Source organism: Panthera uncia, chromosome X (genome assembly GCF_023721935.1).
Source record: "Panthera uncia isolate 11264 chromosome X, Puncia_PCG_1.0, whole genome shotgun sequence".
In the NCBI taxonomy this organism is placed as follows: Eukaryota; Metazoa; Chordata; class Mammalia; order Carnivora; family Felidae; genus Panthera; species Panthera uncia.
In genome coordinates this window covers 96,563,246-96,584,942 of record NC_064817.1, presented here as the reverse complement: position 1 = coordinate 96,584,942, position 21,697 = coordinate 96,563,246, and the positions used below count along the sequence as shown (strand labels likewise).

Below are 21,697 nucleotides of genomic sequence, written 5' to 3'. Positions count from 1 at the left end.
AGAGAGAATAAAAACCTAAAACACCAAACAAAACAAAAAAGACAGAACACCGAGAAACAAAACAAAACAAAACCCAAAGAAACAAAAGAGAGAGAGAGAAAGAAAGAAAAGAAATTCTAAAGAAAATCCGAGACTTTTCTTCCCCCAGAAGATGGTGGGTCTAAAGAGGGGAAAAAAGAAGGAAAGAGCGAAAAGGCTCAGCGCCGGTGAATTGGGCTCTTCCAATTGGGCCGGTAGGGGGATATTGATCAAAGTTGATCTGACGTGGAATTAAAGCCGCACACCGCTTAGCTCCACTGCAAACTGCAGCCCCGGACTGCAAAGCCTCGGCGCTGGCGTTTGTCAACACCGGAGATGGGATCGATTGAAATCCACTAGTCTTCACGTGGAACTAGCCTTACAAGCGGCAACTGGCCCTTCAAAAAAAAGAAAGAAAAGCTGCATTGCCTCTGCGTTTGTGTGTCTGTCTTTAAGAAGGGGGGTCTTGGGGGGGCCGTTAGTGGTTACTCCGGAGTCTTTGTAGAGACTCGGAGAGGCAGTTCCCATCACAATGCGCCCGAATTTGCTGCGCATGCCTGGTCCCTGCCGCTCAGTTTTTACAGCAGAGCTCCGAGGGCGAGTGAACAACCCCCCTTCCACTCCCACGGCCCTGAGAGGCGAGTATCTCCCCTTGCCCAAGTGCAGAGCTGGGATTGCGGCGGGGAGAGGGCAGTGATGGGCAGTGTGGGGCTGACTGCTTTGGGGGTTGTAGAAAAGTGTGTGCGTGGAGTGGTAACTAAAAGGTTAATGAAAAGGACGCTCAGTCCCACCGGCCAAAGGAGGAGAGAGGTGTGGGAATGAGCTAGGGTAAGGGTGGGGATTGAAAGTTAAGGTTGGGGGAAACTGTCCCCAGCTACTTTGCTCCCTTGCTGTAGCCTCTGGACAAAGCCGCCTGGGCCCCTGCCCCGTGACCCCAGAGGCTATCAATTCTTCCCCAGTCCTCTTTTATTCCTTGCTCTAAGGGGAAGAAAGAACCTTCCAAGTCAGGCAGCAGGCCTGGACCTCTGTTGGGGGATGGTCCCCTCCACAAGATATTGTGCATGAACGTCTTAGACTCTTCTCCCTAACCCCTTTCTCCAGTGGTGGGAGGAAAGAAGCTTCCTTATCTTCTATGTCTTTCCTTCCTACCCCAGCTTCTCTGGAAGAGACAAGTGTTATTCCTTTCCATGCCAGCTGCTCTCCTTTTCATATCCTCTCCTCCTGCTCTATGTGGAAAATGAACTCTCCTGCCAATGTACAGCAAACTGGTATACATGGGGCAGGGGCCCAACTGGTCCACCAGTTACTCTGGAACTTTGGATTTGGCATAACACAGGTTGGAGCCTGGAATAGCGATTTTCTAGGGGCACCTGGGTGGCTCAGTTGGTTAAGCGTCTGACTTCCGTTCAGGCCATGATCTCAAGTGGTGAGTTTGAGGCCTGCATAGGGCTCTGTGCTGACAGTGCAGAGCCTGCTTTGGATCCTCTGTCTTCCTCTTTCTCTGCCTGCCCCCCGCCCCCCACTGATTTTTTTTTCCTTTCTCTCTCTCAGAAATAAACAGTTAAAAAAAAAAAAGAGTAAAGAAAGTTTCCAAACCCTCAGGCAACCAGAAAAATGGTTCTAGGCTCTTGACAACCTTCTATCCCTTCTGAGAATGCAAAATCTCTTCCTGCCCCACCACTCCTAAGAATCTTTCATCTCCATTTGCATAGTCCGTTGCTAAAAATGAGGGAGAAACTTGGGCATGACAGGAGACTGAACTTGCAAGTGATTGGAGCATTAGACCAAAGGAGGCAGCAGAGACGAGGTTAGCCACCCCTTGACGAGTGTGGGGACTGACAGCATGGCTCAGGGATATAGGCATAGGAGACAGGTCTAAGTTCAAGTGTATATTCTATTACAGGCAGTGTGTGACCTTGAGCGACTTTCTTAATCTCAACTCCAGTTTTCGCATCTGCAAAGTGGGAATATTACTGTTACTTTCCCTATGAAGTGGTCGTGGATTAAATAAGGATTAAGTAAAATAGTGGGTGCTAAAACATCTAATTCAGTGCCTGATTCATAGAAGAATCAATAAATGTTAATTTCCAGATGCCCTTCCCCCCTTCTCACCCTTTAAAAGTGCCCTTTCTCCCCAAAAGTGCCTTCTGTTGTCAGCCTCCCCTTTCTCCCCCATCCCCCAAACCTCAGACTCTGCTACGGAGTCTTGGCCTGTGTTCCATCAAATACTTCCCATCAGGGCTCCTTAAGAGCCCTAGGAGACAGGAGAGAATCTGGTAGATGAATCTTTACTAACGTTCTCATGGCAGGCAGTGACAACTTAATATTAAAAATGACGTTTAGAGAACCTCTACTCTGTGCCAGGCACTATATGTTCCTCCTTTTAGATAACATAGTTGCATTTTAATCGAAGCCTTCAATGCCTTGACCCGGAGGGATAACTCTAAGGAGGAGTTTCAGTTGTGATTTCAGGTGGGGAGACACTACATTTCAGATGGAGGGAGTAGCTTTCAGCACACCTCATTTCCCTCCTGAAAGCAAACAGGTCCCCATCCATGTTTGGCTAGCCAAGAGAAGAGGTGAAGAGGAAGAGATCTGTGGCCTTCTTCACTGTCATTTGGCTTGAAGAGTAACGGGGTGGATGAGTAACAAGAGGTGAGAGGAAGAAAGGCATTTCAATGCCTGTGCACTTGAAAATCCTCCATTGCATTCATCACTGTAAATGGGCACCTATCCTTTCTGTTTTCAGTCTCCCCTGCCCACTACCTGTTTTCCTCTCTTTCATCTGCTGCCACTTTTTTAACTTTTAGCTGTCAGTTGCAGCTGTTGGCAGAATTGGATTAGTCCCATCTGAGCCAGCAGGGACACAGTGGTGAGAACTAGGCATATTGCTGTTGCTTGGAAAGTCCGTATAATACATGCAAATTCTTTTGCATTCAATCCCTCACGGAAGAAAGCGGTGAGATGCTTTTTGAACTTCATCTTTGTTTTTCCAATGAGGAGCTAGAGATTGTAGTAGCAAGCATCACAGCCGCCAGAAGTTGCCAACTAAGCCCCAAATCCAGCGCCCTCTCTCCCTCTCTCTCTCTTTCTCTCTCTCTGGTTAAGAGGTATCTCTGCTGGGTTCGGAATTACCTGGCAAGAAAATAATTCATTGCAGTTCTTACCGAGAGGTTGTGTTCTTTCGTGAAATGGTTAGTCAGGTGTAGCTGCAAGAGAGGACACAGGAGAGGCACAGGAAAATAAAGTTGATTATCCTCACAAGTTTTAGAGAAACTGAGTCACTGTACGCCATGAAGGGAGGCCACACAGGGTGAGGGAGCAGCAAATGTGTGTGCTCAGCCAAGCAAATGCGGAGGAGAGAGAGAGAGAGACAGAGAGAGAGACAAAGAGAGAGAGAGAGAGAGAGAGAGAGAGAGAGATTGCCCCTTGGGCAAGTGCCTTTATCAGGTTGGAGCATACAAGCAAAAGGCATGCGCGAGGTGATTTCATTGGTACATTTGAATGACAGTAGGTCACAGTCAGGGGAGGGCAATTAGGGGAACTTGTGGGGGGGGGGGCCAGCCTTGTCACAGTGAGGCACCCAGTCACCTGGGTGGGGTCCTCACAGACGGTTTGTGGGGATGTTGAGGCAGAAGGAAAATACGAAGTTTTAAAATTTACAGTATGAAAGTGAAAATAGTACTCCTCTTCATGAGGTTTCGGTTTGTTTCAGGCTTGGGATAGGGCTCTTGGAGAAGCAGAAAGAATGTCGGCCAGTGAACTTTGGAGAAAAGATCTAACTATACAATGATCCTCATACTCGTTAGCTTGATACCTTGTAAAGAAGGAAAATAATGACAAAAATCATTGTGATTCATTGGAAGGAAACTGCCATACCCTTTAAAAGTAATGAAAGCAAGATTCTATATCCTTTGCCTAATAGAAAGATAACTTCCTCACTATTTGACTTGAAACTTTGATTTCTTGAACAAACGTTTGACCACCTGCTATCTGACAGATTCTGGGAGGCACCAGGGATATAAGGAAGCAAGACAATTTCTGCTTTCAATGAATTTCAAGTTCAGAGAAGGAGCATATGTATTCAGTGGCAAGGACAATGTAACGTGGTAAGTGCTGTGAAAATAGTTAAGCACCAGGTACCAAGTACAGAGGAAGGTGTTCAAATATCTGAAAAAAGGTACTTTCCTTCTCCCAGATTCAGTCCCATGCCATCACAACGAGAAGATAGAGCAAGGTGATTTCTAAAGACTTCCCACTCTCATGTTCTATGGACCTATGATTCCATGAGTCAGGATTATCTTAGGGTGAGGAAAAACTGTCTAACCTTCAGCCTACAATTCTCATCAAGGAACTACTTTAGGGACTCCCAATTCTTTATGGCTGTCTCTTACATTTTCATTCCTGGATTCTTGGGAAGAATAGAGTCCAGTCATATCTGGAGACTCAGGTTGGGTTTGACATCTAAGAAAGCTTGGGTCTTCCATCTAACTTCTCTATCCTTCAATCTTTTCTATGATACCGCCCTTCCAGAAGGTGTTGCTGAATGAATCCACAGCCCTGAGGAGCTGAAATTCTAGGCACAGGCCTAGTTGGAACTGCTTCTAATGGGAGTTTATGTGTATCTCACAGGAGAAGTCTTATGAACTTGGGTTTGATATGCCCAGAAATGGATCCATAGCAACTTCCAGGAGAAGATAGTCACACCAGGTGAGCATGGCCATAGAAGCAATTGTTTATCTTAAATTGTTTTCAGATTGGCTTGCTTTTTATTTAAAATATTTTTTAACATTTATTCATTTTTGAGAGTGAGAGAGACAGAGCATGAACGGGGGAGGGGCAGAGAGAGAGGGAGACACAGAATCCAAAGCAGGCTCCGGGCTCTGAGTTGTCAGCACAGAGCCTGATGCGGGGCTTGAACTCACAAACTGCAAGTTCATGACCTGAGCCAAAGTCAGACACTTAACCGACTGAGCCACCCAGGCACCCCGCTTGCTTTTTATAGATGGGGAGGGTGTTTAGAACTCATTTTTTTTTTTTTTTTTTTGCCCTGAAGATATCTCTAGGAGCCATTTGGGGGCACAATGACTTGGAGATGATCCTTCCCTTTTAGTACCTCATTCCAACTTTTTCTCTCTGGACTAAGCACTTTCACATTGCCTCCTTTTAGGTATTCTCAGGGCTGGTGACCATGCCCTTGACTCAGTTCCTATATCAGTTAAGATGTTCATGCTTCAGCTAAGACAAAACCCACTAAAACTAATATAAATGATAAGGGAGATGCATTGATTTACAGATCTGGAAGGGACATAGGTAAGACTGCTTGAGACTTGATTAGCTTCAGTAGTTCAAAAATTGTATCAAAGGCCTAATTTATTTTCCTTTCTCCTTCTTTGCCCACCATATGATGGCAAAATGTCTGTGGCATGTCTTGTCTTCACATCTGCATCACATGTTATATCATTGGTTCTAAAGGAATCACATGAACATTCATGCTTGAATCCTGTGGTCAAGTAATGTCATCCTTAGACCTGAACTACCTGAGCTACTCACTATGGCAAGGGGACATCAGATTATACCCTATCCATAGGGTCACTTCTTCCCTACCCCTCTCCAAACCACATGATTGACACACAGTGGGATAGGGAGACACGGAGTTGGGAAACAACCACAATAGCCACTAAAATCCCTATCTTCCCAAAGGTCTGCTCCCTGAGAATTGGGAGTGGTAATCATTTCACTCTTGAAATGTCCACAGGCCCATTGCAACTTGCTGAATGGTCTCGTCTCCGGTCCCTTAGAGGTAGGCTGCTCCGTGGTGAGATCCTTCTGTTACTTTAGTAACTCATCCCCCTAAATTCAGTTCGTGATGCATCTGCCTGATATTTAATTCTGCTCCTAAAAAAGTAATTTTATATTGTGTGTCCAGGGTGAGAAACGAACATAGAAACAGTTCCTTTTCCTAGGGGTAGAGGCAAATAGGGTTCCAGATCTTTTCAGATAGGGATCCAGTGACTCTTTTTTCATGTTCTTCTCTGGGTAAGCGGAGGTCTGGGGCGTTACTCCCGTAGACTGTGAAACTGAGGAATCAGAGAGGTTTAGTGAACAATTCAAGGTCACACAGCCAAGTGGTGGGGAATGGAGATTTCTTTTTTTTATCCCTCTAGGGCTTTATCCACCAGACCAGAGTCTCCTTCATGCTGTGAGAGAATTGAATCATAGCAAATATATTCTGCTGGGATGGGTACATCTTAGCAAGTAATCATCCCCTGTTGGGCTCTGAATGGGCTTGCAAACTGCAGATGGAAGTCACATGGCTTTGGGACTCCCACTTCTCGCAAAGTGACATTCTTATAAGCTACAACATCTCTCTGATGGGAAGTGTTAATTTATTGTGAATTATTCCAGGTTACCTCCCAAAGATGTTATTGTTGATATTTTTATTAACGTATGCTTTTTTTTTTTTTCTTTTTTACCCCTCTGGGAAGGTTAGGAGCTGTCACTGTGAAATAGCACCAGCAAGTCTGGGGGAAATAGCCCCCAGCCTAAAACTGGCCCTGCCCCCCAGCCCTAGCTGGGGATGGGTTGCATGCTTTAACAGATTTGAGAACTTTATTGAGGAATTCTGGATGCCAGTTGGTTTTTATACTCAACTGGAAACCTGTCCAATTTTCAAAGTACTTATGAAACTAGAAACTGACTCTGGATTCTGAAAATTACGTGACTGTATGTCAGGAACTGAGTCAGCATCATGTCATATCGTATGAGGGCAAACAGATTACCCCCCCCCCCTTTCTGAGGTGTGTGTATGTGTGGGGGTGGGGGTGATGAGGTTGGGACGGGCGAAGCATATATGTTAGATTGGACGAGCGCTCCAATTATTCACTCCTTCCCGCATTCGTACCTTTATCAGGGCCTCACTGTGAGCACCATATTTCTCTGCCCCTTAATTTTGGGCTTGGCAGTGTGATTTGCTTTGGCCAGTGGCATGTGGGCAGAGGCGACAGCACGCCAGTTCCAGCCTACGTCTTAAGGAACCTCATGGCCTTCTGCTCACCGTCTTCACCTCTGTGGGTGTCACGAGAAGTACACATAACAGATAGTTTTCTGGTTCTGAGAAGGATGAACGGCGGGTGGAGCAGAACTGGCCCAGTTGACTCACAGACCCGAAGTGAGACACAGAGCCCTCTCAATTATTGCAGTCTGTGGCCGAGCTGCCCAGTTGAGATCAGCTGAACCACAGCCAACCTGCAAAGGGGTGAGAAATGAGAAATGATTTTGTTTTAAACTACTAAGATTTGGGGCCCACTAACGTAGCAACCATCTGGCAGTGGGCGTGTTTCCATGAGTGATCTCAGGCTAGGGTGACCACCCTAGGCATCATGGTTTGGCCAGGACAATTCGGCTGATGTGCATTGTCCCAGCACGATCATCACCGATGCCCCTCTTCTCGCTCAAGAGTATCTTGGTTTGGGGGTTAAACCGTCTGGTCCATCCAGCTGAGGCAGGGAGCGGATTATGGGTTGCTTCAAGGCCCAGATAGAAGACTTGCTATCTGTCTGCCACTTCTACCTCTTAATTTCTGTTCCCTAATCTGTCAGCTTGGGGTTTGACCCTCGCTGTCTTTAGGAAGAGGGTATTTTGGGGGGGTGCCTGGGTGGCCCAGTTAGTGGGGTGACTCGATTTTGGCTCAGGTCATGATCTCATGGTGTATGGGTTTGAGCCCCACGTTGGGCTCTGTGCTGACAGTGTGGAGCTTGCTTGGGATTCTGTCTCCCTCTCTGCCCCTCCCCTGCTGGCTCTCTCTCTCTCTCTCTCAAAAATAAACATTAAAAAATGAAATAGGGTGTTTTTTTTAACACTCCTTTAGATAGAGGAAGATCTGTGTTTCCTGCTTTAAAAGTGAATTCAGAGTATTTAGGGGAATGAAAAGATAACTGGAAACAGTTGACTTCTCAGATACTTGACTGTAGCTAATTCTTAAAGAGGAATTGCTGGATTTGCTAAAGTTACATCTGTTCCGATCTGTATGCTGCAAGCATATTCTGCTGAATCTTTGTGGCATCACTCCCATGAACATAATAATATTTTGAGGGAAAAGAAAAGCATCACATTTTTCTGGGTGATTACCCCCACACAGCCACAATCAGTGGTTTTCTCCTTTGAAAGAAGGTATCTTCTAATTTAAGAAAATCTACTACGTGGAAATACACATTTGGAGAGAGTTTTGTAGTTTACTAAAGGATTCACCACATGTTCCCTTTAAATAGTGAAGTGCTCTCATGAAGTGGTTATCAGTTGGCTGTGGTTTGCTCCCCAGGGGACAAGTGCAATGTCTGGGGACTTTTTTGATCGGCACACCTGGCAGTGGGGGGTTACAGGGGATTTCTACTTACACTTAGTAAGTAGAGACAAGGGACTCTGCTAAACCTCCTGGGGGCACAGGACAGCCCCCAGCAACCAAGGATTATACCGTTCAGGAGGCCAATAGGGCCACTGTGAAGAAACCCTAATTCTCTGTACTCACCCAGAATAGGAGTTTAAAAAAACAAAATGATTTACACACACCTTTTCAGAAATGTGCACATTGTACCAGGTATCTGAAAACCTGGATTCTAATTGCAGTAATTTCCAAATTATACTTTCGGAGCCTCAGTGTTTTGAGCTGTGAATTGGGGATACATCTTACCTGCATTTCCATATAAAGCACTGTAGAGAGAGAGAGACAGAGAGAGACAGAGAGAGACAGAGAGAGAGAGAGATCATCAATAGAATCCACTCAATATTGTGACATTAGGATTGGTAGAGTGGATTAGTTTAAGTTAAAGAAATGAGGAACTATGAACTTTCTCAGAGAGTTTCCATTGCTCTTGCTTTTCTAGACATTCTAAAGCAATAGCTCACTGGTGAAGAAACTGAGACAGGTCAGAATACCTGTCACTTCCCTCACCTGACACGGAAGCCGTAGGAGACACGGAAGGGTAGGAGAACATCTCTAGAATGATCCTCAGAGTACAGGGTTAGTCTGAGGGCCACTGAACCACTGCACTTAGTGGGACTCAAGGGTGGGGAGTGACGTGGACTCTCAAATAACAGCAGGGGGAGAAACTAAGAACAAGGCCCACCCAGTGTTCAGAAACTCTTCGGGGCAGAGAGGACTTGGCTATATAGTTTGTGGGGTCCAGGGCAAGAGGAAAACGCTGGGCCTCTTGTTCAAGCGTCAAGACTTTCAGGACAGAGACAGCGGAGCGTGAAAGCGAGGTCCTCCTAGCAGGGGACCCTGTGTGACTGCACAGGTCACACTGGGGAAGCAGGCCCCTGAGGGCAGTGCCTGCTCTGGAGGAGAATGGGCAGTATGGAGCGACAGTTCCCTGGGCTCTGGACTCCAGGCCCCAGGGAGAAACTCATTCACCAAGGGCCCTACAAAGTCTAAAGGAAACGAAAGGACTTCCTCTAGGGAGGCCGCAAACAGTTCCTAGCTGCTTCTCCTGGCCTCCCTCAGTGGGTAGCCCCAGTCCCTAGAGAAGTTCTGTGTTACAAAGGAAGTGAAAAAAAATCACTTAAAATCACCGTAGCTTGGCAGGAAACCAGTCCAAGAGTGGTCTTACAATCTTACCTACCCTGCTGTCTAAACTCGCATTGAGTTCCCTACGGGGAAGATCATTTTGTAGCCAGAGGCACCCCACTAAGAAAGTCCTTGTGCGGCAATGCCTTTAAATTCAAAACCAAACAAAACGAGACAAAGGGATGACAAACAAAGATCCCGTCCCCCCTTAAAGTTTTGGTTAAAGGTTTCCAACATTGTCGTGCTTTGCTAACAAAGGGGAAGCGGTGACTCCTCTGCAATTCTGAATCGACTTTACTGAAATTTCTGGTATATACAGATGAATAGGTCCCCCCCCCCCCGCCATGATGATGATGATGACGACAGGGACAACGATCATGACAGCGATGACAAGGATGACGACTTACACGTATTTCTTGCCACATGTCGGGTACTTGCTAAATGGTTTAAGTGTACTGTCTCGTTGAATCTTTACAGCCACCCTTTGAGGTAAATACTGTTATTATCCCCATGTTTTATGCAAACCAAGATTAGAAGCATTTCGTACAAACTTTAAAGGAAAGAGACCCGAGAAGCATCTACTAAACAAAGAATGGTAAACGGAAAGGAATTGTGCAGTTCCCATTATTAACAAGTTAGAATGTGAAAAGTGTCATTGCCTTTTCCTTTTATTTAGGATGCTTCCTGTATTGTATATTTTGTCAACACAAAATTCATTTTTTACATGCTTTTCATAAAGCTTAGTACCTAGAAGCTTCTCAAGAAAGGTGTGCTCAACGAATTAATGAATGACGGCTTTCAGGAACTCAGTCAAGATCTCAACCTTCCTAAGAAGTTTCTTGAAAACATCCTAAGCTCTTTAATCATGAATTCTGCCATAAGGGTTTTGAGAACCAAATTTCGTGGTTGGAGAAGTACACTGTACCTTCATTTCAGGTAAATCACACCTGTATTATCAGCTTGCTCCTCTGATATGGTTATAAACTAAGGTATCATTACCACCACCTTGTGGGTGTTTCTAATAATTGCAGACAAATTACCCAAGTGCAAAGCCATAGCATCTTGACTCTTGAAATCTTAACACTTCTCCATCAGTACATTATTTGATTTGGCTTTAGTTAGATTCATGGCTAACAAATTAAAGCAAGAAGTTTCTATGTCTTTTACTGTAGGTTATTTCAAAATCTTTTTGGAATTAGGAACAGTGTGATTAATGGGTACATGAATGAATGGAATCCTTACATTCCCCAACTAATAATTTTCTTGAAAATTATAAGTGCTATTACTTTTCTAACTAGAATGAGGCTTAAGGGAACTGACTTCCTTGGTATTGGAATACAATGTAATTCTATATCTTCACTCTAAGTAGATATTTTACTAACTTGGTTTATTTAAGATGGTGAGCTCCGGGAGGGTGGGGATTTTTTTTCCACCTATTTTGCTTATTGCTGTAATCCCAGCACCCAGAAAAAAATGCGTGGACTGTAACTGATGCCAAATAACTTTTGTCAAGAGAATGAATGAATGTGTGACTTAGCCAAAAGCAAGATCCAGTGGTGTTCTCTTTAACATTATGGGTCATAAGGTAGGAGGAATACAAGGGAGAAAAAATGTCTGAGTTAATGGATGGATTAAAATGAGGAAACCAAATGCCCTTTCATCTGGATGGTTAGATTTGGCAAACTCGGAGAACAGTGGCCATATCTTGTGGCTAGGACAGGAGCACCACGGAGAAGCGTCTGGATCTGGTGGGAGACATTAGGAAAATAACCTTTTTCTTCTTGCCCCCTCACGGTCAAAACTTCCCCATCCTTTCTGACCTCTTTTCAGGATTCTGTTAGATAAGTGGTTGGTACAGCCCACAAGGCACTTGGCAAAAAGTAGTCCTTATGTTACCATTGAGGAATGGATGGCAGCTGAGAAGAGTTGAAGGTTTGAGTTAGTATAACATTTCCTGTTTCTTAAGAACATGGGAATTGGCTGAGTGTGTCTGTAGCCAGCCACAGCGTGATAAGAGGTTGGGTGGCGAATGCCGACAAAGTGGAAATGGACATCAGCAATTTGCTGCTATATCTTATAATATGGGCAAGTCTTGCTTTATGCAATAGGCGTGCATCAAAAATTTGTGTGGAAAATGAATTTAGGTAAATTGAATTCTATTTTAAATCCAGGACACATGCTTGCCACTTAAAGGAACTCTGGAGCAAATCATTTTCTCAAGTGAAAAGATCTGCTATTTTGTCATTTTTGTGGTTTCCTTTATGTACTAAAAAAACCCCACAGTCCCCTATAATTTAGAGGGCAGACTCCTTTAGATAACAAGATGTAGTATGGGACTGTTTATCTTTTTTTCAGCCGTTTTATTTTTTTATTTTTAAGCTTTCTGTTACCAAAGCTTAAATCAGGAAATGTCTGGCTTCCTCAAAACCCCAGTATTCCAGTCTGGTATGTTTTCAAAGTGTACTTCTGAAGCAAGGTCAGTAATTAGCCTGATTATCTGGGTCAAAGTCGAAGTGTTAATGAAATATATATAGTACTGCCCTCCCCTGCCTCGAATTTCCACCATTCACTTCTTCACGGAATCCTTGGATGTATAACAGAAGTTGTAAATTTCAGAGCAGTGGGAGAGGAATTATAGAATATGAGCTGTTATTTATCAAGTGCTTACTATGTGCCAAGCGTGTGCTCAGTGGTTTAACACGTTAGCTCATCTAATCCTCATAGTCCTCATGAGGTAGGTAGTACTATTATTTCAATTTTATAGCTTGTAAAACTATGACTTTTAAGAGGGATTATGTGACATGCCCAAGGTCACACGGCTCTCAGTTGTGGAGGTGAAATGAGATCCAGGACACCTCTAGGCCACCCTGCCTCCACATCGCACTGTGTATCCATATGCGTGCGTGTGTCCTCACATCCCAACTACTTCGTCTTTCTCAAAGGGCGGGGAGCAGATAGCGGCCTCTAATTTTGCACAAAGTCAGGGGCCACTCAAGCAGCATTGTAGACTGGAGTAACAAAGACTTGGGAGAGAGTCTTATTTTGTTTTTCTACATCTCTCTCTCTATCTTAGCTAAAGCAGATTGATTTTTTTTCAGGGGATGGAAGAAGTACTGTTTTGTGTGTCCTGGAAAATAGTTATCTACCAAATGCTAATCCCATGCCCTGGAAGGGTTAACTCCATAGTCTGAGAGGGGACGGGGAAATGTGTAGAGTGGTGCACTTGTCTTCCTCCATCAGAACCATGGTGGGTGGTTTAGAGCGAGGACCACTCTCCCAGGTTCAAAGTCCCCCGGCTACACCTAGGATTCGGGTGAATTGACCTCCTTGGGCCTCCAGTCCCCGTCAGTACGATGGGGGTGATAATAGTAACATATCCCCCACAAGGCTATTGTGAGGATGAGACAAGGTAAGCAAAGTGCATAGAATCCCACCTGGCACATAATAAATGATCAGTAACGTTAGCTATTGTTGCTATTAGCTCCAGACCCCGCAGCATATTTTGGCACAGTTTCCCCTGAGCTGCTTTGGGTTCTGGGGGGGCTCTGAGAGAGTCCATTTTGCGGGGTTGGACAAAGCAGGAAAGGCTTGTGCATTTGCAGAATCTGTCAGCGTTTGAGTTTGTTTAGCCCTGGCAGGAAATGGCTTCCTGCTTTGAAAACAAAGGAAAAAATGTATTTTAAAGTGAAGAAACACCTTTTTAAAAATACCCAGAAGATTTATTAGACAGAAAACAGCTTTTACAGAGCAACGTCGTGGTGATTGAGGGGAAAACAGCGTCAAGTGTCTGAATCAGATCGCGTTTAATGGAGAAGAGGAGCTGAGCGTGGCAGAGCTGGCTGGGCTGGTGGGGAGAGAGGGGGAGGGCAGGGGGATGCAAAGGTTTTGCCAAAGAGCCACGGAGATTGGATTGTGCCAGCGCAGAAACCACTTGCCAATGAAAGCTGCAGTCACTGTCACCCACTGCCGCTCTGCGGTAATGAATGCATTTTTGATTAATTTTGCTGATTACCTGCTCTCTATGCACACAGCACAAGATAGAATAGTTGAGTCTGGGGCTCTCGGTGGAAGACTTTAGAGGCAAGGAGACGGGGTGGCAGGAGGGCTTTGATTATCTTTTTTTATTTTTCTCTCCTCACCTGCTCCCCAGCGTACATTGAGATAATGCTGGCTTTTGCTGGCAGCAGCCAAGAGGCCAGAACCTTGGGTTTTTTTCCACACATCGGTGCTGTTGCAGGGTAATAAAGCTAGTGCCAGAGGGGCAAGGAGCTACCGAGAAGCCCCCATCCACTCTCCTCTGGTTTCCTTGTAGTGTGTAACTCATCCCCTCAACCACAGGAGACGAATGTCTTTGCATATATTGAAAAAGAAATTATGTCTTTGATTTCCTAGATACATTACAAGTATTTACCAACAGATGAGAATTAGGTGAGGAAATCGGTTTTAGGCTCATAAGGCAATGTCTCTGAAGATTTAGTGCAATTTTAATGGGAACACAAACTTTGGGAAGGGAAAACACAAGTTATCAATTTTGGAACAATTTCCTCTCTGGTGCTGTAAGATGAGAACTGAAATCCGATGTTTATAATCAAATGATTCTTCTCTTTTCACATCAGCTATAGTGGATTATTTTCATGTATTTTCTCTGTGTACAGGCTATTCATTTTTTTCCTTTTTGGTTGTCATAATTGTTGTTCTGGATTTGGCATTGCACGAAGACCGATCTGTTTCTAACAAGTTGAGGGCCAAGTAAGTGGCCGGATGCACCTGTGAATATTATGAGCCCGGCCCAGGACTGAGTGATCTTGTCTAGAGCAAGCACTATTTCCTTTATGGGCAGAAATGGAGAGTTTGGCAACTGTTCGGATACCTGGATCAGGTCTGGCCCTGTGTTTAGAAAGAGTGAATTCTTCCTTTGAGTGTGAGTTGAGGGGCTTCTAGGGCCTCCAAGTCACCCTCTTAGTATCCTCCCCACTGGCCTTGTTTTACTTTCTGAAATTCTTGTCTTCACCCCCTCCTTCGGGAAGCCCTCTGTTAAAATGGTGGCACTTCCTGCATTTGGTGCATGGCTTCCCAACATTTTCGTAGCATGGTGCACAGGCGGTTCCTCAGAACCGGAGTCAAGAGGTTGAGAGACTCTGGCCACTCCAGGGCCTTGAGACTTGAAGGCGCTTAGTAACTCAGCACAGCTCTAATCTATCCACACGACACGGACACCAGTCTCTCATAAGGGTGACTATATTGTTTATTGTCCAAACTGGGACACTTTTGAGAGTGGAAGAGGACACTTAATAATTAAACCAGGACATCAGGCAAACTACAATCTAGGAAATGTGTTTGGCCTAGTCAATTACACCTTAACCCTGATTAGTTTCCCAGACTAGCCCTGCTGATACCAGACCTTTGAAATGTGCAGTCTTCTAGTTTGTTTCTTCCATTAGCCCATTTCTTTATCTGCCTGTCTATTTATACAGCTGCTATCACTACTGTTATGTTTTGTTTCAACCTCCATTTTACAGATGAAGAGACAGATAAGAGGCTAAATATTGTTTCCTCCCTTCATATTTCCATGAGAAGTAAGTGATCAGGTAATATGAGGGTCGCTGGGGGCTCAGGGGCAAATCGGTGCTGTTTGAGTCTTGACTAGCATTCTCTTTTGGTATTTTTCTTGTCTCCTTTACCTCTTCTCTTCTTCCAGCTTCCCAGTGCCTATGTTCCCGCCCATGTCCGCATTCATTAAAGCTTACCTGTTCTCTACAGTATTCCATTCCCGCAGGACTTTGCCCTGTGTTCAAAAATAAATGCTGAAAAATTAACGTATTAGCCTCTCTAGAAGCTAATATTCACATTTTAATAGGGGACTTCTGGAGACATAACTGCTTTAGTTCAGTGAAGCAGCGATAACGGTGGGAGTTCAGGAACCCTGGCAAACTAGGGGCGTTGGTTTGGTTAGAAGATACAGTTTCACTATGACCTGAAATATACCACCTAAGGCCTGCCTTGGTCAGGGCTTTCTAAGTTGGATAAGCTATAATGCCTCTGTATAAGAATTCTGCCATCATCTGGATGACATGCTCTATGGGATTGTGTCATTATTTTAGATTTACTTGAATTTATGAAAAGGAAATAACAATGCTTTTCATAACAGCAAAATATGATGAAAGGGTAAAGAAGTAATATAATCTAGATTATGTGCCTGATCTGCTCCAGGCAGGAACATGAGCTCACTTTGGTGTGGTAGAGATTTGGGAATGATTCTTTTGTCTTGTCTTCTTGGGATGATGAAACATAGATTGCCTGGGGGATGGACAAGAGCTCTTAGAGCCCTCCATTTTATTTTATTTTATTTTATTTTATTTTATTTTATTTCATTTCATATTTTTAAAAAGATTTTATTTTGGGGGCGCCTGGGTGGCTCAGTTGGTTAAGCGTCTGACTTCAGCTCAGGTGATGATCTCGCGGTTCGTGAGTTCGAGCCCCGCGTCGGGCTCTGTGCTGACAGCTTAGAGCCTGGAGCCTGCTTCAGATTCCGTGTCTCCCTCTCCCTCTGCCCCTCCCCTGCTCACGCTCTGTCTCTCTCTGTCTCTCAATAATAAATAATAAAACGTTAAAAAAATTTTAAAGATTTTATTTTTAAGTAATCTCTATACCCAACGTAGGGCTTGAACTTGCAACCTTGAGATCAAGAGTCACATGTTCTATTTATTGATCCAGCCAGGTACCCCTAGAGCCCTCCATTTTAGTATCTTCCCCATCTGCATTCCTTTGAAACTGAAGTTTAAAACATCAGGCATCAGAATTCTTTGGGAAATCATTTTCAAAGGACAGTTATTTCTTAGAGTTTGTATATATCCTCTGCCCTACTCATGACCATCTAAACCAGCTAGTTGGTTCTCCCTGTGGATGTGACATTTGGTCATTCATTTACAAATATTCCTTGAGCACCTACTATGTGTTGGATACTGTGGTAGACACCGGGGAACACAATAGACATAGATATAGATTCTGTTCCATGGAAGTTAAACAAAAAGCAAACAAGTAACAGATATAGTAACAATCCATTTGGATTTGCTTAACAAAGAAAGCCGATAGGATGCTGCAATAGAGAATAGAAGATGAGGATCAACTTTCAACAGACAGTAGTGGAAAACCAAACTAAAATTAGGTCAAGTAATATGGAGTTTATTATCTCACTGATTAAGAAGTCTGGAAGCAAGGCATCCAGGGTCAATTCAGATACACAATATAATTATTATGAGGGACCCAGGCACATTCCATCTTTCTATTCTACTATCCTTAGCACATGGATAATACTTCACTTGTGATCGTAAGAGGCCTCCCACATTTGCAAGCATCACATGTAGACACACAAAAGCTAAAGAAAATTGGTACTTTCTGTCTGTCTCTCTTTTCTCAGCAAGGGCCTTTCCAAAGAAGACTTCCTTTTGTGTTATTTTGGTTATAGGGCTTTCAGGCAGAGGGAGGAGCTGAGGCAAAGTACTAGACACTGATAGAGTTTGGCATCTTTGAGGACCCGGAAGAAGACAAGTGTGACCCAGATATAACAAGTGAGGGGAGAAGTCCTTGAAGTGAAGTTTGGGAGCAAGGCAGGGGCTGGTAGGGCATGGTGTAGGCTTAAGATTTATTCTCAGGGTAGTAGGAATGCACTGAAGGGCTGTAAGTCGGTTAGGGACATGACCTCCATTTCAGGGCCCTCTTGCTGCTATACAGAGAGTGAGTTGAAGGGTGGGTAGGAATGGAATTCGCAGACCAATTAGGAGATTTTTGCAATGCTCGGGGCAACGAATGGTGGGAGCTTGGAATAGGGAGGTAACAATGTAGGTGGAGAGAAGAGGCTTTGGCAGAAGTGAAAGTGTTGATCCAAGGGTTCTGCTTAACCATGTTAAGTTTGAGATGTTCGTGAGATATCCAAGTGGAATGGTAAAGTAGGTAATTGGCTAGGAGACTGGCTCAAAAGAAAGGTCTGGGCCAGAAATACGTATTTGGAAGTCAGCCGTATATAAATGGCATTCAAAGCCAGAGGACCCGATGAACTCAGGGAAAAGGAGTAGACAGAGAAAAAGCAAGGGTTCAGTACCAAGTTCTAAAGTACACAAACTCTGAAACATTGGGCAGATGAGGTAGAGTGTGGAAAGGAAATTGTGAAATGGAAGCCATCGAGGTAGGAGGAAACCCAAGAGACACTACATGCTTTTCCTAGGGTCACACAGCTCATACTCCTGTCTTAGGGACTCAGGAGGATGGTATAGAAGTCTTTGAAGGGACAAGGTAGATGAGAATAGGAAGAGGTAATTTTACACAAATTTAAAAAAAAAAACACTGTTTTTTTTCCTGTTAATATAAAAACTACATTCATTGTTGACAATTTAGAAGGCATATAAACATATGAAAATGAAAATCATACATTTGTTATTCTTTTTGTGTAGAACTCTCTAGTCTTCCCCCTCCTTCTCCTCCCCTCCCTTCTCTCTCTCTGCCCACAATACACGCGAACATGCACACACACGCATGCACACACATGTGCCCACCACACGGTATGAGCAAGGATGGGCTAGGCTATGTTGTGATAACAACCACCCGCAAATCTCAATGGCTTAATACAATAAAAGGTTTTTACATATCCAGTCTATGTGGGCAGGGAACCTCTGCACATTATGGTCACTTAGGAGACCCAGGCTGATAGAAGACTCTTTTCAACACATGCTTCCACGATTGTCAAGGCAGGCAAAAGCCGTGTGGCACATTGATCACTGGCCTTTAAATGTTCCCCTCACATTTCACATTCCAGTTATGTTGCATGACCATATGTATCTTCAAAGGGATTGGGAAGCACAATCGTACTACATGCCTTAAAGGAGAATGTGAAAATATTTATGAATAGTCTTAATGGTTACTATAAACATGTAAATATAATGTCATACTCTACATACTATTTTGCAACCAGGTTGTTAACTCACTATGTTTTGAAAATATGTCTTTAAACATTTTCCATGCCATTAAATCTTCTGTAATTTGCTTTTTAATAGCTGCGTGTATAGATATAAAATAATTTATTTAGTCAATCCCTTAATATTGCTATTTCAACTGTTTCTAATATCTCACTATGGAAAACTATGCTGTAGTGAAGCCCAATTAACATCCATCTTTGTCTTCATTTATGATTCTTTTTACAGAATAAATTCCTATATGGTGTTGCAGAGTCAAAAGACATGCAAACTGCGGGGCACGTTGGTGGCTCAGTTGGTTGAGCCTCTGACTTTGGCTCAGGTCACCATCTCACAGTTTGTGAGTTCGAGTCCTGCATCGGGCTCGCTGCTGTCAGCATAGAACCCACGTCAGATCCACTGTCCCCATGTCTCTCTGCCCCTCCCCTGCTCACTCTCTCTCAAAAATAAACATTAAAAATGATATGCAAACTGTTAAGACTTTCGCCACTTATTGTTGAATTTTCCTCCAGAAAAGTTTTATCAATTTATGCTCTTACAAGCAATATGCAAGAGTGTACATTTCCCTGGATCTCACTAATTCTGGCTGTTACCCATTTCTCTTTAGCATTTGCTAATTTTCTCAATAAAAAAATCACATTGTTTTTGCTTGTGTTTTTTATGGACAGAACGAGCATTTCTTATATGCTCTCTGGCCATTCTTATTTTGTGAATTGCCTATTCGTGTTGTCTGCACTTGGTTTTGGAGTGCCCCTTATGCCAATATCCATACTTCACTGTTACACAGCCCCCACTCATGAGCATACTTCTTTTCTCTCTTTCCCTCTTGAGCTTAAGATGCTTCATAGTAACTAAGGCAACAAAACATGCTAGGTGGTTGAACTCCAAAATAGTAGCTGTAATCATCCTGAAACCCTCAACGGTAACTTTTATTAACTATTTATGGCCTAAACACATTTGTACATTCTGAGTGTCTATCAGGGATGCGGAGACATTGTTCACGAGTACTTTTCTAGGGGTGTGGAGTCCCTATCCCGAGGGCAGGGCTGCTGCATTCTTTTATTTTTTCAATGTTTATTCATTTATTTTGAGAAAGTGAGAGAGAGTGAGGCAGAGAGAGAGGGAGACAGAGAGAATCCCAAGCAGGCTCCACGCTGTCAGCATGGAGCCTGATGCAGGGCTCGATGTCACAAACTGTGAGATCATGACCCAAGCAGGCTCCGCACTCTGAGCACGGAGCCTGATGAGGGGCTTAATCGCACGACCCTGAGTTCATGACCTGAGCTGCAAATCAAGAGTCGGACACTTAACTGACTGAGCCACCCAGGCGCCCCATGACTGCTTTTTCTTAAGAAAAAAATAGTAGCACAATAATTGATTCAAGTAAAATCTGACACAAAACCTCAAAATCTAAAATGGATGACTGTGAAGATGCTCTGATTGGAGCAGCCGTGTGCTCTCTACTCGGCCTCACCTGCATATTCCCTGCACAAGTCAGAATTTCCATGCAGCATAGTCTGAGAACAATTCGTCTAATGGAGTGGGCACTGGGCCTGGAATGAGGAGTGGAACTAACTGGCTGTGGGACTTTAAACTGATAAGAACAGATACTACACTTGATCTTAGCCAAAAGGCCGAGAAGCGATTGGCTGTGGGACTTTAGATGTGTTGCTTAACGTCTCTGAGCATGGCTTTCTGAATCTATGAAATGGAGAGAATATTAAGTTGGTAGTTAATCACTGAGCACTCACTTTGTATAGAATCACCCTACTGGATACCAGGGAGGATTCAAATGGCATGAGTCAGTCTTTGCCCTTAAAAGGTTTATAATTCGGGGCACCTGGGTGGCTCAGTCGGTTAAGCGGCCGGCTTCCACTCAGGTCACGATCTCGCGGTCCGTGAGTTCGAGCCCCGCATCGGGCTCTGTGCTGACAGCTCGGAGCCTGGAGCCTGTTTCAGATTCTGTGTCTCCCTCTCTCTGACCTTCCCCTGTTCATGCTCTGTCTCTCCCTGTCTCAAAAATAAATAAAACGTTAAAAAAATTTAAAAAAAAATTAAAGGTTTATAATTCACTTAATACTTACTTTACTGATCTTCTAAAATGCCTATGAAATCCAATAAAATAGCAGGTGCAAATAAGAATAACAACTTGAAAATGCTTGGAAGAAGTGAAAATCACACAAATGCAAAATAACGTTGTACATATTGAATTATCGTTAATGTTTTGAGTGCATCAGAAGGTGGGAAGTGCTGTAAAGGTTAAATGAGACTCCTTTATAGAGCTTGAACTGGTCAACTGAGAAGTGTTGTTGCCATCCTGCCCACATCTCCAGAGCTCCCCAGTATTTCAAAGAGTCATGACAAATGCGTCCCATCTGGAACTACTGTCAAGTCCCGAGACCTGGCATGAAACCCACCCAAGGAGAAAGGGCAGTCATTGAGGCAACTTTCCAGGATGCAGAACCTGGGTTTGGCTTGAAGGTACAGCTCTCTCAGTAGGATTCAAGGGACGGTCAACACTACAGTGTACCTTGTTGTGTTAGTGTGTCAGAAAGATAGATGTGACACATGGCAGTGGGTCCTCAAGGCTCAGCAGACGGGTGCATTTGGGAGCTCCGTGAATTGGTAGCAGAATCCTTGCCGATGGTTGGAGATCCAGGGGAGGGAGCTGAGCCCGGCAGGAATACTGGGGCTCTAATCAGAAGAACTTGGAATTAGAAACCAGGTCAGAAGCCCATGCTAAGTGGAGGAGGCCTTTGAGTTCTTAGGGTCTTTCAGGCTATACATTTATACAAGGTGAGTAGAATGCGAGAAGAATTTTTTTCCACTGCAGAATTTACGAGGTGGTAGCCAAAATGGAGAGAGAATAAACCGGGCATAGTTGCTAGAGGAGTTCCCTGGAAAGAAAGTCTTTCAATACCCCTCCTCCCCTGGGAAAGGATATCTCTTTGGGAAGAATTTAAAATGCCCTTTGTTGTTACATTTTCTGTGGTGGCGCAGGGCACAGTGTATTAGGGGAGGCCATGGGTAACTCAAAATGTTTCCAGATGCTAAAGCTTTTGTTACTTTTCACAACAAAAGGCAATTGAATTCTTTAGACTGTGATTATGATAATGCTGCATTGTTTTTGTCTGATCAAGAGCTGAGG

The 21,697-nt window shown here is 43.9% G+C and overlaps 1 protein-coding gene and 1 pseudogene across 1 annotated transcript in view; both read right to left on the bottom strand.

Annotated features, from left to right (window-relative positions):
* LOC125931384 (glutamate receptor 3-like) overlaps positions 1-15,308 on the bottom strand; it is a 111,072-nt gene extending 95,764 nt beyond the window's left edge. Inside the window, exon 1 of the mRNA XM_049643286.1 lies at positions 15,265-15,308. Coding sequence (XP_049499243.1) covers positions 15,265-15,308 — 44 coding nt within the window. The remainder of the gene's footprint in view (positions 1-15,264) is intronic.
* Positions 15,309-20,084: 4,776 nt separating this feature from the next.
* On the bottom strand, positions 20,085-20,195 carry LOC125932491 (uncharacterized; annotated as a pseudogene).
* Between the last annotated feature and the right edge of the window lie 1,502 nt (positions 20,196-21,697).